Below are 15,304 nucleotides of genomic sequence, written 5' to 3' on the forward strand. Positions count from 1 at the left end.
TTGGAAGTGTCCAGGGCCAGGTTGGACAGGGCTTGGAGCACCCTGGGACAGTGGAAGGTGTCCCTGCCATGGCAGGGGGTGGAACTGGATGAGTTTTAAAGTCCCTTCCAACCAAACCATTCCAAGGCTCTATGACCCACATGCTGTCTGGTAAATGCCAAAGGACACTAATGGATGGTGAAACAGCTGCATTTCTTACTCATGCCCACCTAGCACTGAAGGACAGGTGTTGTTTACAACCTGATGTCACTCCAGCATCTTAGAACACCACCACACCCCTCCCTCAGTAGGGAATTGTACTAGAATCAGATACTCAGACCTCTAAGTTAAATAAAGGAAAAATTTTATTCCATGAAAAAGAACAGATTATTTTTAAAAACTTCTTTCCTTTCCCTTCACTTAACAAGGCATAGCATGGAAGAAACTTACTCTTTTTGGCTACATGATAGAATATCCCACTTTAAATAAGAATCACCAGTTTAGCCAGCAAAGAGATGTTCTAAAAAGGTATTTTTCCAGAGCTGTTTTCTACCAGGATAATACCCAACAGCCAGGGAGGAGCTCCATAAGAAGCTTCCAGGAGACCATCCAGTGACCCTGAGCACAGAGCCTTCCACAAGGGGAGGTCAGCTGAGAGCAGAGAGCTTGGAGAGTTAGGCCAGACTTTTCCACTTAGTTATGCAAATTTGAGCATTACTGAAACGTTTCATCAGTTGTTGAAAATTCAACAAAAAGGGGAGAAAAAAAGAAAGACAGCAAAAAAGGGAGAAAAAGGTAGATTGTCCCTCCCCCACAATACATTGTTGCTGAGTATTCTAGTCCCAATGGAATGTATTTTGTACAAAAAATACTCCCATTTTCAATCAAACTTCCTGAAGGAATCCCTAAGAGAATCTCTAGACAGCTGCTAAGTAAGTGAGAAAAAAACCAGAGTCTGCTGAAAACAGTCTTTGATTTCAACACAGAGCAAAGATTCACTTGAGAACACAAAAATGTTGAGAAGCAGAATATCTGTCAATAAAAGCCTCATTTGGGAGGACAAAAGAACCCAGCAGAGTTCTCCTGGAGCAGTCCTAAAGCAAGAGTAGATCAAACCAGCAGTTCTTCCTAGAAACACTGTGTATGGGAGACACATTTAGTAAGTTTTTACACTTATGCCAAGCCACCCTGCAAATAAGATTGCTCCAGCAATCACTTCTTTCCTCCCTCTGCTGAGTTATCAGTGACTTGTATGGACTTATCTTTCCCCTTGGGTGCACCATGGCTCAGGACATGAAGGCTCTCACACTGCCCCGGATGGCAGCTCTGCAGATGGGACACAGCCTCAAATTGAGGGCACAAGCTTCACAGGCTACCAGGTGGCCACAGGGAACAAACACCACAGACACATCTCTGTCCATGCACACTTTGCACATCCTCTCCTCTTGCAGGCGCCGGAGCTGTTCCTCTGTGCTCAGCTGAGATTCTACCAAAAAACAAAGGAAAAAACCAAAGCCCAAGCTGTTAGTGTTTTGTCACAGCTCCAGAGTGCCAGTTGTGACAGCTTAGAGTGTCACACTGCAACTTGCCCATTGTTCTGTTCAGAGACCGTGAAGATGGCAAAAATACCTCTCAGGCAAGTTTCATTTAAGCAGAAAAACTACAGCTATTGTAAAGTGGCTTATCTACACAAGATTCAGCTTATCTACACTCACTGGACTGAGCAGGGTCACATATCAAGAGTATTTACTCTAGTAATAAATTATCCCCATCAAGTGGATTTTTTGGTAACAGCAGCTTCACAGGGGCACTCCAATCCCTGAATAAGGGTTCCTGTGCTCAGGTACCACTCAAACTAGCACACAGTCCTCTTCAAAATTTAAAACATGAATTAGTACAATGACTACTGATACTGTTATTCTAGAACTCCTCCCAGTCATGCTTAAGCTCACTTCCCCACACTGCCAGCCCAGAGCACCTGATTCCTTTTGCTGCACAGATCGCATTTCTTGTCTTGATGTTCCAGTCTCCCTCTGAACAGCACCTGTAGAATCAGGAAAGAAGATGGTATTCAATGCTCCCTCCTTTATCCCTCTCCTGACAGTTCTGTGTGGAAACAAGAAATACTCTGGACTTCAGAAGCATTTGGTTAAAAATTTCTTATCTCAGCCTGGCATAGCAGATGTTCTCTGTGGTGCTTCAGCAGCTATTTAAGTTCACCTGCTTGCCCAGGCCTGTCTGTCCACATCACATTCTCTCCTCAAAGGTGGTTTATCCATCACATCAGCTGGTCATTCCAGCTCCTGTGCTACTATTTAATCAAAATTTCAGTTTTGTGGATTTTTTTCCATGTTAGCTACAGAAGTGGCAGACCATGCTGTGGAGGCAGGAGCTTTGGAACTGCATCTTCAACTTGGCAAACAGACTTCACAAAACAGATAACAAAAGGCAGAAGTCAAGGAAAATATATATTATCTAGACAAGAACTATGGCTATTTATAAACAGGTTATTGATTCCAATTTTAAATAGGCTTGGGGTGATTATCCATCCTAGGAGCTTTGCTTCAGACAACTGCCTCTGCCTGGATCACCTGTGAATTTGTGCACGAGCCTGCACATCATGGAGTGCCAGTTACTGCAGGTCTGAAGGCAGCAGGAAACACCAAGGATATCCCCAGCACAGCCCAGTGCAGGCAGATCCAGCCACTGACATCCCAGCAACCACAGCTCCTGCAGGTTTTTTAACTCAGAGCCTCATTGCTCAGGCTCCCAAGGGAAGGCAGGCTTGGGGGCATTAGCCCTCAATTCCAGAGTGCAGGCAGACCCTCAGGACACTCCCAGCAGTGCTCCAGGTGCAGAGAGGAAGAGGTTAAACACCCAGGTGTGAGTCAGGCCTACCTCTCCTCCCTCCTGCACTGCTGCTGGCCCCCCAGCCTGACTGCAGCAGGTCTGAAATCAGCTCAGACTCAGACAGGTAGAAAGTCCCAGTCAGCGCAAATTTATTCTCTACCAGGTTTGCCACCCAGGTGGGGTCAAAGCCCATCTGCAGGACATTCTGCACTATGAGACTCTGATCCTCAGAAGGATGAGCCAGCAATTTCCAGTTCCTCAGGGGATCTGTAAAGCAGTGAACAGGTACTTTACCAAAAAGGCAAAAAGTGTGCCATTCCTTGCAGGTGTTCTACATAAAATGGCATTAATATACCCTAGAACACTCCTCAAGCTATCCACTTAGCTAGATTAACTTCCACATTTATTTTTTACTTCAAATCATTATTCACAAGGAAGTTAATCAAAGCCAATTTCATAAAAGCCCAGACTCTTATTTTGGATGGTTTATTTCACTTTATCAGTGAACAGTCTGTGTTTGGCATCAGTCCAGAATTCTTATCTCTGTTTTCACATCAGAACAGAAGCCTCAGAACTGCTTTCATGAGCATCAAGTGGAACATCCCAATTGAAGCTTCTCCTACCTCAACCATTCATCAGTAACAACAGAAGTAGGAAATTCAGCTGGCAGTCTCTTCAAAGGCTCAAGTCTTGCTTGAGCTTATGGGAGCCAAACTTCACCTACTTACATTTCTGGGAGCAAGTGATAAATGGGAGTAAACCCCAGCAACAACATTTTCATGAACATCTAGACCCTTTACTGTTCTCTGGTTTCTTATCTCGTTTAAAGTGTTGTAGTGAAGGGCTTTACAGACAGACACCAACAGCAAGAGCATCTAAAGCCAAAGGTAAGTTAGGTATGCACTCAAAATTCACATGATTATCCAGACTAGATAAGCATCTCTGGCCTTTGACTAAGAGGTCTCACAAGAACAAGTAATTTTGTTTCTTGAGCTAGAGACCATTTCCTAAAACCAAACAACTTCTAGAATATCAAAACATCTCACAAGCACCATGTCTACAGAGGGCAGAGCAGCTGAGCTGGGCTGGTGGAACTCAGACTACACCACGTTCACCAGAAGATAAAACACCATGGAATAACAGCACTGACCTTGGGAAGGAGAGGAGTCTTGCTCAGTCTGGTCCCAGGAATGTCTCTGAAAACGATACAAAAAGAGAAGCCTGTGTTCAAGACTCTCCCATCTACCAAACCTAATCCACTTTACACAAAATGTTCATGACTCACAGGAGCCAGCAGGGTGCCAGAAAAGGTCGCCTGAACACTGTTGACAAATTCTCTCCCCCTTGAGTGCAGTAAAAATTCACACCTAGGAGCAGAAAAGTTGAAATACATTAGTACAGGCTCCCCCAAGTGAAAGTTACAGTTTGAAATTTATGAGCAAAGGGTGTTATGGGCAATGAGCAAACCTCTATATATCCATTAAAGACAGGGGATCAGGTGTTTCACCTGCCCACCCCTTGCACAAAGGCTGACAGTAAGAGGATCATGATCCCTCCCCCTTAATTCAGTCTTCATTTTGGCCCAAGATGGGTTCAATTGTAACATGCTTTAGAGTAGACCACAGGAACTGTGAGAGAGCAGTTCACAGGAAAGAAACAAGAACTGCTGCAGAAAACCAAGGCTTACAGTACATTTCTTCTTGTACCTCAGAGTAGGAGTAATAGAAGCTCTTCTTTGATGCCGAAGAAAGTTATTTTAATTGAACTCTTAGATGGTGAACTCTAGGTCAAATTAGAGAATTTCAGGTCTGAACTGTGCCATTCCATCTGAGCTTGAACATTTCATTTTGCTTTTAAGGTGAGAGGATATAAACATTTCTGTCCTATGAAGCAAAGTACTGGTGTGAAATGCATGACCTATCTTTTGGGGTATTTGTTAAGCAAGACTGACTTACTCTGGGTACCATTTGGCATGTTCCCTCCAAGGATCATCTCCTAAGGACCAGCTCCTCACGCCTCCATCACAGTAAAAACACCTCACTACATCTCCTCGTCCTGAAAGAGCAAGAGATTATTTGATACCTGAGACACTGCATGCCCTACACTAACCCTGGGTGAGACTCAGCACAAAACCCAGGCTTTGCACAGAAGAGATGAACACATGACAATTTACTAGCACAGCACACATTGTACAGGGGCAGGAGCTCAGTCTGAGCTCCCAGAGCTGGCTGAGATGATTCCAGAAGGGGATCACAAGCTCCCAGGCAGCATCCATGGGAACAGCAAAGCTCCCATGCACAACCCCCCTGCCTGCCTTTGGAGCAGAGCTGTAATTAGTTACACCTGTGAACACACTTTGTTCACTAACCACAATCTGCCATAGTGCAAATATTTCCTCTGGCTGGTCAATTCAGAGAGGCCTGTTTCTTCAAACCTGTTACCTATCCAGCAAAGCATTCTCAAAAGGAAAGAATAACATTATATTGATTTTCACATGCATGTGATTACAATAAATATTGCCAATTTTCCTCAACAAAAAAAAGTATCTGATTTCTGTATTTCAAATTAAGAGTCCTTAGAGAAACAAGCCACAGCAACAGCCAGAGGGGCTGACTCCATACAGCTGTCACTCAGACTTGGGGTTTTGAGAAGAGGCTTCAGTGCAAGACACAGCCTATCCAAAACTTGACACACCAAGCAAGCTCTTCAAGTCCTTTTAGAAGTGCAAGGAATAAATACACTCAATGGATCTTAAAGCACACATTTTTCTGTCTGTAAAACATCTGTATAAAACACATCACCTGTTCCTCTCCTGCTGGCAAGGAGGTATTTACTAGTGGACCCTCAGTACCCAAACAGGAGTTAAATGTGGAAACAAATTCTGCACAAGCAGCAAGAGAACCAGCACAGGCAGAAGGAAGGATGTGGTTTTTAACTACAAGACATGTACACACAGGTATTTGTAAAAGCAACAGTGAAGCTTTCAAAAGTTAACTCAAATAAGAGTTAAGAACATTTCCCCAGAATACCTACCTGTGTAAAAGAACCCTGCTCTAGCCAGTTGCTCTGGATGAATGCTGGAATTTTGTGGCCAGTTCTCAAATGTAGACAGTCTCATCTCCTCTGTCACCATCTCAGGGTACTCTGGCTCGTTGGGCATGGCTGGCTCCTCACTGACTATCCCCTGCAAGACACTCAGGAACTGCCCATCCACAGTGTCAAAGATCTCCTGCAGGGACAGCATCTCCTGGCTCCCAGCATTCTCCCCACGGATGTATTTACAGGAAGGGAAGAAATGCACGTGCTCTATTAAGGGGTAATCACCAGGTCTCCAGTCCTTCAGGACACCACCACAGCAGAAACACTGCACTTCATCCCCAGGGCCAATGTAGAAAAATCCAGCATCCACCAGGTCCTGGGCAGACACGGGGGCAGTGTGGGGCCACTGCTGGAAGGTCCTGAGCCTGCTGGCCACGCTCCTCATGCTGGAATTGAAGAGCCTGCAGCGAGCAGCCCTGGGCTCTGGAGGCTCTGCTGGTGCTGCATCCCCCATGGCCGTGCTCTGCAAGAGAGGATGGAGAGCCCAGGGCAGTCAGCTGCATTCCCACCCCGTGGTATTATTCTCCATTCTAGAAAGCTCCTGCTCACAACAAAGCCCAGCTTGTTTGGGAATGGCAGCCCAGTCACAGATCTGGTGTCTCTGTACTTTGCTGTTGGACTTTTGCTGAGCCTTCACTGGTGTCTGATGGGAAGAGTCCAGCGCTTTCCAAGGCTCTCTGCCAATTTACAGGAAAGATGGAACAGAGAGGGGAGGGCAAAAAAACCTGCACTGCCCCCCCAAGCTGAACCTTTGGCAAGATAAATCTGCAGCCATTTTGCTAAGCCCTTAAACTGGCATAAAAAAGGCTCTGCTTTTTATTCCCTAAACCGTGCATGTCACAACAAAACAGAACAGCCACACCCAAACAAATAATGTCTCAATCTCCCATTTATAGCCAAGCACCACACAAAACACCACATTTCTCATGTTTTTATTGCCATGATTATTAAGCAATGATTATCTAGAAATAGCTCCATAAAAGAGAACTTTTCCAAGCCTAAAATAATTAGGCACAGTTTTTATGAGGTGGTATCCTTAAATCAAGGATTTTCTAGTTTTTTGTCATATTCTGCCTGTGCTACTTCTGTGCAAGAGGAAAAGTGAAATTAAAGAAGTTACCAAGTGCTTGATTCTCCAAGCTCTCACCTTGCTTAGGGTAACAGCCCTTCCCTGGGGGATTAAGCTGAACTGCAGCTCAGCCACTGCTTCCAACAATTTCCCTATGGCTGGCAAAGACACTTTCAAAAGGCCCTACAATAACAAAACTGAGGACCAGGAACAATTTAATTCCTTTGGAGAGAAGTCCCTACACAATGTGACTAAATGAAAGGTGCAATCAACCTCCTTTTTTGAAAATTAAGAGCCCTCCAAATCCCTTCCCAACTCAATAGGTGAGTTCAACTCAAGGGAGTGCAGCTTCTTATTTACTAGTTATCAGGGTAAAGCATAATTAGAGCACAGATCCCAAGACATCACCCAGGAAAAGAAAATATAAACACACACTTTCAAAAGGTACAATTTTTTGAGGCTGGTACAGCACATTAAAATAACAGATAACTACAGCAGTGCTCAGTAAAATACAAACAAGTGGAGACCATAGAGACAGCAGCTCCTCTGCAACAAACACCAACACAGAGACTCTGAGGAGCCTTAAAAAACAATCAGGCCTCTCTGAAGAACTATTTCTCTAATTAAGGGCTGCAGCACATTTAGGGAGGAAAAAAAAGCTTTCAGGTCATTTTAATCACAAAACTCACAGCTGTCCTCCATAGGTATTACACATTTAATGAGATTTTAAAAGCAAAATCAAACTTACTCAACCACATGCCTCTCATAATAAAAGGTAGCAAGGAAGAGAAAGTTCATTAGCAACCAGAATTTCCTTCTATAATGACAGGGACAGAAACCAGGGCTGGAAGAGAAGGCTCTTTCAGAAACTGCTTTATTTAATACAATAAAGAAGCCACTCTCAAACCATATCACTGGTGTAAGGAGAAGTCCACAAAGAAAGCAAGCTCTGGGGCCATCAGTCACTGATGCCCAGCAGAATCTGCAAGCTAAGCAGACTCAGGAGAGGCAGATTGTTTGCCTTCACAGCAGATTTTGCTCCCAGAACACAGAAGCTTGTTCAGCAGGCACAGCTCCACAAGCAGCACTGCTCTCATCTTGAGCCTTAACAAAGAAAAAGCTGTAACTCTTAAGCTACAACAAATTTTGGGTTGCACAGAGATGATGGCAAGGTTATCTTAGTCTTCCTCCACCTAGAAAGCCCTTGAGAGCAAGCTTCACAGATTTTGCTTTATGTCTTCACAAAGAAAATGACTTGTCCACAAAAGGCTTTTTTCAATAAGAGGTGCAACACAGGAGAACAAATATATTTATCTTTTGCTTATTAAGAAGCTCATTATGGTTTACCTGCATATTCATAGACTCTGCAGAAGACTCATTAACTCTGCTAATGAGACTCCCCAAGCCAAACAAAAATTTTAAACAGCTATAACACCACTAAAAACCAACATTCTACCACAACCCACTACTTATACAGGAATACAAAGCCAAAACATCATTATAGCTCATACCAACAATTAGCACAATAAAAAAATTCCTTAAAAAAACTCCAACTTTACCTGAAACAGGTTAACTAAACCCCAGAAAGCTTCCATAATTTAAAACTCTCTCAACATCACAAGCTTCACACAAAAATCTTCTCTCCTCAGATGCCCTCCCAAAGCAGAAACACTGCTGAGGAGTAAGTGAAGCCACCTGCCTCAGAGGCCATTTATAATGCTTAGTTGCCCCCAATTGGTTGGGGTGGGCTGAAGTTCTCCATTGGCTAATGAGCCCAAATTCCATCTTTATAAAAAGGAGTCACAAGGCAAAGGTACAAAGTTAAGCTCAAATTTTCTCCAGAAAATACCAGATCTTGTTAAAACTTAGTCTAGTGCCAGGTGTGATATCCTGACTCCCATGATATAATGGCTCTCACATCCCTATTTTGCAGTGACTCTATTAACAGTATTTCTGTATATTTTTCAGCTTGTTTTCACATGTTTTGCACCTTAAGTTTCTTAATAAAATGTACTGTAAAATTAGCAGATAAATAGCAACAAGAATTTTCTTCAGACAGCTTGGACAGATTGCATTGCCTTTACTTTAGGAATCAAGCTTTTTTTCTGCAATTGCATCTTCACAACTTGAATTTTCCTATTCCTTTGCCTTTCTCTGGCCACAATTCCACAAAATGGAGGTTTTTAATGATAATTTTGAAAGGTGCAATTACTTGAAAATGTGTTTTCCTTTACCACTGCCTGAGAAGATGCATAAAGCTTCTTCTAAACTCTTGACAAAATATCAGTTCTCCATGTAAACATAAGAACATAGGTGATTCATGTTTCTCAGAAATGATAAATTAGCATTTTTCTTTTGATAAAAAGATCCAGAGTCTTTTTTTTTTTTACAGGCAAGCCCATACAATCATTCTCATTAAAAAGAAGTGTTGGGTTTTTTGCTAATTAAATACTCGTTAATGAAAGCCCCTGAGCAGTAGAGGGCAGTGCTTTTATATGACATTTACAGAATGCTGTAACAAGAGAATGTGCTGAGGAGGTTTCTCCTTAGTAGATTTCTCTGTAATAAAATACATATAAAGATAATTGCACATTATTGCATAATTGCACTCCCTGGATCCTATCCTTTCTAAGTCTATGCTGATTTTTGAAGAATGCATCCTAAAAATCCAAGGCACAGAGTCAGCAAAATCCCTCCTGCAGAGGCTGTTTGCAGTCTGCTGATGGGTTGTAGCAAATCACCTGTTAATCAATAAGAGTGATTGATAATTCTGAATTTTACAAGCATTTTACAAGCAATGACTTCATCTTCTACTGCTTATAACCACCTGGTTTCTCAAAGGTATGCACAATTCCACCTGTTTTAAGGGAAGCCCCAATGTGATTGTTAAAGAGGGAAAAGCTGTATAAATCTCAGAGGAGCTCAAAAGCAGCTTCTAAGTTAATTGATAACATTGGTCTGTTTCTGGCAATGGTTATTTGTTTTGGGTTTTTTTTCTTCTATACTTAACATTCTTCCATCATAAAAACTTCAGGATAGGTTTAAGGTTGATTATCTGTGGGGATACACTCGTGTTTTTGGGGGGAACATTTCACCAACAGAGGAGAGATGAGGAGGACAAGTGAGATGACTGTAGCAGAAGAAGATTAAATGACTCCAAGTGTGGTGCTGAGAGCAAGTAAAAACAAGTCACCATGTATAAATGATAGGGTTTTATTTTAGCACATCAAAATTTGGAAAGCAAATAACATATTCAGTAATCTGTTGTATGCAACTTATACTGATCTTTTTTAGCAAGTCATACATTTTCAGTTTCTTTTCAGAGCATTAAGATGTCCTACTGAACTTCTGAATACTTCTTAAAATGAGGAGTGTCATGAGCTAATGATAAACAAATGTGGGACTCAGTAAACATCAATCAGGAGTCCAGGGCAGATCAGTGATAATGATCAACACTGCCATCACTAGACAGTGATTGGAAACACTCGATGAAGAAAGTAATATAAACATAATTAACCAAAAATCTGGTTGCTATTATCAACCTGATTTGGAAGGAAAACAATCAATAAATACAAGGGGCAGAATATATCTGGAGACAGCATAATGAAGAGCTTGAAAGCACTGACTGGAGCCCCTGGGAAAACTCCAGCAGAATTCAGCATCTCCACCCTCGAGGTGCTACACAGCTGTAAGGGGCTGAGGCTGTTCTGTGTGGCTTAGCTCAAGGTAGACTATTGTGCTTTCATCAATAAATTAAGAGTTTACTGAGGAAAGAGGCTTTTATAACAGGAGGAAAAAAAGGTATCAGTTGGCATTGGTGAAGAAATGAAGAGGCTGGAACACAAAAGGAGACGCCATAGCTTGCCACTGTGTAAAGGGACTGGGTATCAAGCAAATTTATGGCATCATTCCCATTCCCATTTGCTCAGATGTTAGCCATTACTAAGATGTGGATCCATTTTTCAGGATAAACCCTTCAGACCCTGTGATGTAACTGCTTTGCAGCCTGAAACAGTGTAGACAAAATCATTATACCTGAAGCCCTAGACACAGATGACTGCTGCTGTTTCTCCATTTAGGTCCTCTCTTGTCTCTTCTGGCTGCCTCTTCCTTGTGTGTTGTCCTTCCCCTTCCTTCCCCTGAAGGGCCTGCTGGTCTGCTCCTGCAGAGCAGCACCTGCACTGCTGCTCTCTGGCGAGCTCCTGCCTCAGGAACACCCAGGAGGAGCCCATCTGCTCAGCTGCCTCCCAAGGCAGCCCTGAGGGACCAAAACACACTGCTGGTGCTGACACACAGCTCCACAGCATCCCTAAAACAAATCCACTGCGGACAGGAAACAGGATCCAACTCAGTGAGTAGTGACAAAGCTCACTGAAAAGTGACTGGTCACCCCTGGGACAAACACAGGGCCATTTCCTCAGGGCAGGGCAAAGCTCAGAAGCCTCACTTTGCTGTTTCATGCAGCTCAAGTTTTTATTTTCCCATAACAAGTTCTGCCATACATCTGCAGTGATCTTCTCTGCCCATCAACAGCTTCCTTGGTGCACTTCTCTCAGCGGACTTCTAATAAACTATTAATAAGAATAAATGGTTTATCTCTTCACACATTAACAATCTTTCATTCAGGAAGCCTGGAAAATGTTTCTATGAAGTAAATCATAGAATCCCAGAATGGTTTGGGTTGGAAGGGAGCTTAAAGTTCATCTCATTGCAATCTCTGCCATGGGCAGGGGCACCTTCCACTACCCCAGGTTGCTTCCACCCCATCCAGCCTGGCCTTGGACACTTCCAGGGATGAGGCAGCCACAGCTTCTCTGAGCACCTTGTGCCAGGGCCTCAGCACCATCTGAGTAAAGAACTTCATCCTAATATCAAACCTAAACCTCTCCTCTTTTAGTTTAAAGCCATTCTCCCTTATTCTATCACTGCATGCTCTTGTAGAAAGTACACATTCTATACATAGAGACTGCTGGAACTAACACACAGGTGAGTAACAAACACCTTGTGATTTCCCAGGGATTCAAATCTTTTCATCTCCTGCCCTAATTCTTTCCCCTGGCCCCCACTACTGTGGCATTTGATTGCCTCAAAACTTTAGGTATTGTAATAGTCAGGAATAGCTAAATGTAGCTTGCAACGTGATTCATGAAAGTGCTTTAAATCAAATCCTATTAATATCCCAGCCCACAGAACAGAACACAGTACATATGAAAAGGAAAATCTGCAAAGCACAGCAGATACTCAAAAAATCAGTAGAGGAACTGGCCTTAAAATCTAAAAAACTTTATGGTTTCAGTGTCCAGCCTATTATAAAAATATTTCTGTTATTGGAGAGTGGGTTGACCACTGTTCACTTCTTTTTCAAAGGAAAGTGTTTGTGGAAAATAGCTTCTATGTTTCTAAATGTCTTTTGGAGCTGAAAAATGGGAGTTTCTTTTTCAAGGATTATTTTTTCCTCTTTATTCAGTTTTCTATCCCTTCTTGCCCTTGCCAGTTAACCCAATAATCAAGAGAAAAAAAAAAGAAATTCAGAACAACCCCAAACCCCATCCATTATTTGCCGTCTTTTTTTGTTTCCCATAACATTCTGAATACTTAAAAAAAATCTGTTACAAATTGAATGAACTATTTTCAGCAGATCAACAATCCAGTGATCCAAAGAGCATGCAGAGTGCTTAGAGGCCTGAGCAGCAGCACAGGGATTGGGAATACAAATTAAAATTTGAGGAGAAAACAGTAGGGCTAAGTACATTCCCACAGCAAGTATGGAAAATATAAATTATATTCCCTTGCTTTTTTCCTTCCTAAGTAGCACCTGGTAGGTTTCCCCAAGGATGAATTGCACCTCTTCCTCTCCTTCTGACTGACTTTGACCATTTCCCAATTCCTTCTGATTCTGACATGGAGGAGCCTCATTTGGGCTCTATTCCTTCTACCTACTCCAAGACAGGAGGTACAGCAACAGAAGACCTGGAGCCTCATGTAAACTGAGTGGCATTGCAACTCCAAATTATTCACACATAAAACTAACAGCTCCTCGGAAGAGATTTTTATCCACTTGTGGCCACAGTTCCGCCATTCAGCCATTAAATTACCTGTAAAGGATTTGTCAGGCATTGTTGTGATTCTAATGAAGCTCGTCCTACTTTATAATTGGCAGAAAATCAGTCATCAAGAATCACAGAACATCTGATTTTCCAATTAAATCCTGCTATAGTTTGGACTGTCTTTTTATTGCAGAGAATGTGCCTGGCTGCCTGAATATTGCTTGGGCAACCAGCAGAAAGATCTATTCTTGAGCTATTCACACTACAATCATCTGCTTTTCTCCATGCAAATTGGCTTGGAATGAGTTTATTTTGTCCCTGTATCAATAATCAATAGCAAGAGTGAAAGACGAAGAAGAAAGACAACAGAGCAACCTGAAGTCACTGCAAAGAGCTGAAGGGAAAAATGCACAGCAAAGTAACCAAAGACAGACTGACCTTACAATTTCATGGAAACCCCAGAGAGCAGCAAGAAGGAGTAGCCAAGGATGAAGATCAAGAGAGAGACAGGGGAGAATCCCTGTGCTCAGTCATTGCTCTGTTGAGCTCCTTGCCACAGCTTTCCAAGGAATTTGTCTTGCAGGGAACAGCATGTGTGATGCTGATGTCAGATGGGATCTGTTCACAGGCCACACTCTTTGCATATGATTTCCCTCCTCATGTTTTCACAAACAATGTGTCAGTGACATGAGAAACAGGAGAGGAGAGCAGATACAATTTCTCTGTGTGTCTGCTTTAATTTTTCACCCTAAAATGATGGAAGTGAATGCTGGATCCTAGGTTTGGGAACATTCCACAGGGGTGTAGAGTGCAGGAGGGAGATTATTCCATTATGGCAATATTTGATTTACTTCCATGCTCATAACAGAGAGGGCTGCATAAAATTCCTGTAAAACCTGAATTAAAAACAAATAATAAAAGCACCAACAAAAATATGGTGCAGCTTACACAGGAACTCTTCTGAGCTTTCAGTGTTAGCAAAGGAAGAAAATGATAAGTACAACTTTTTCTTAAACTAGAAGAACACATTTCATTCAACTAAGAACCAAACCCCATGTTTCCCCCTGGGTTACAATGTTACACTCCAAGAGTATCCTAAGTTATATAATACATATAAAAATATGAATATTGCCTTATCCATATCCTTCAACTGACTTTTCATCTCACTGGTTTTATTTCTCAACCACTATGCACTTCTCAACAGATAGACAAGATCATTCTTAGCACTACCAGAGGAAAAAAAAAAATCAGATTTTCAAAATGCGACAGAAAAAAAAAATATTCCCCCAAAGACTTAGATGTGTACATGCATGTACATGTGTGACATGCTGCCTTTGGGTCTGACAAAGGTACAGCCTAAGAGCCCCCTGTGTGTTGGGATGCTGAAGCACAGAGCTCTAACATTCTGCCCACATGCTCTCCTGGCGAGGATGATTCACAGTCACATCATTTCTATATTGAGAAGTGAACATACACAATCACATGGACTTCGGAGCAGTGCCCATCACCCAGGCACCCAAGCCTTTCCCTTCTCCTGCTGCACACATGCTCCTCTCTCCAGCCACAATGATCACTTTTTTGTCCTGTTTCTTGAAGCTCTGGTCTTTGGACAGACTTTCCAGCTCATTCAGGGAGTGCCCACAGCAGGGATTTACTGACTTGCTACTTGCTCCAAAATTACACCAAAAGCAAACAGAATTGGAACAGGCCAGCTTGGACAGGGCTTGGAGCAACCCGGTCTAGTGGGAGCTGTCCCTGCCCACAGCAGGGATTGGAACAAGATGATCTCTGAGGTGTCTTCCAACCCAAACTAAATTAGGGATAATTAGTATTTTCTAAGAAAATACTCATTATTACTTGCTACCCAAGTCAAACAGAGAAGCCAAAGCATGTGCAGGTGCTGAGGATTAAAGCACCACTATTTCTTCCTTATCTCTGGATGTCTGATCAGAAAAAGGTCAAAAGTAGACTCTTCGTTTCAGATATTTTATTAGAATGTTAAGTACAAACAGTTTTCAAACATGTGAACACAGAGAAGATTCTGGTTTTAATGGCATCTAAAGGAAAACATGATTGCGTTGAATGGTGTATTCCGCAAGGACCAGAATTTGCCACTTTTACCCCCAAAATTAAGCATGGAGACATCACAAGACTTTGCAACCAGCACACTTAGACCTTGATCCCACTGAAATCAACATAAACTGGGCTAAGGGGCCCAAATTCCACCCAGGTTCTGCAAAAAAGAGAGAGAAGAGAGAGA

At 42.4% G+C, this 15,304-nt stretch overlaps 1 protein-coding gene across 1 annotated transcript; it reads right to left on the bottom strand.

Annotated features, from left to right (window-relative positions):
- Window positions 1-326: 326 nt before the first annotated feature.
- On the bottom strand, window positions 327-13,663 carry BIRC7 (baculoviral IAP repeat containing 7). Its single transcript, XM_071446829.1, has 7 exons — window positions 13,483-13,663; window positions 5,863-6,391; window positions 4,785-4,884; window positions 4,115-4,196; window positions 3,980-4,025; window positions 1,958-2,023; window positions 327-1,465 (listed from the first exon to the last, which is right to left on the bottom strand). The coding sequence occupies exons 2-7, from the start codon at window positions 6,380-6,382 to the stop codon at window positions 1,266-1,268; spliced, it is 1,014 nt and encodes a 337-aa protein (XP_071302930.1). The 5' UTR covers window positions 6,383-6,391; window positions 13,483-13,663; the 3' UTR covers window positions 327-1,265.
- Between the last annotated feature and the right edge of the window lie 1,641 nt (window positions 13,664-15,304).

This window comes from Agelaius tricolor, unplaced genomic scaffold (genome assembly GCF_023055355.1).
Source record: "Agelaius tricolor isolate 1412-34295 unplaced genomic scaffold, bAgeTri1.0.p SCAF_23, whole genome shotgun sequence".
In the NCBI taxonomy this organism is placed as follows: domain Eukaryota; kingdom Metazoa; phylum Chordata; class Aves; order Passeriformes; family Icteridae; genus Agelaius; species Agelaius tricolor.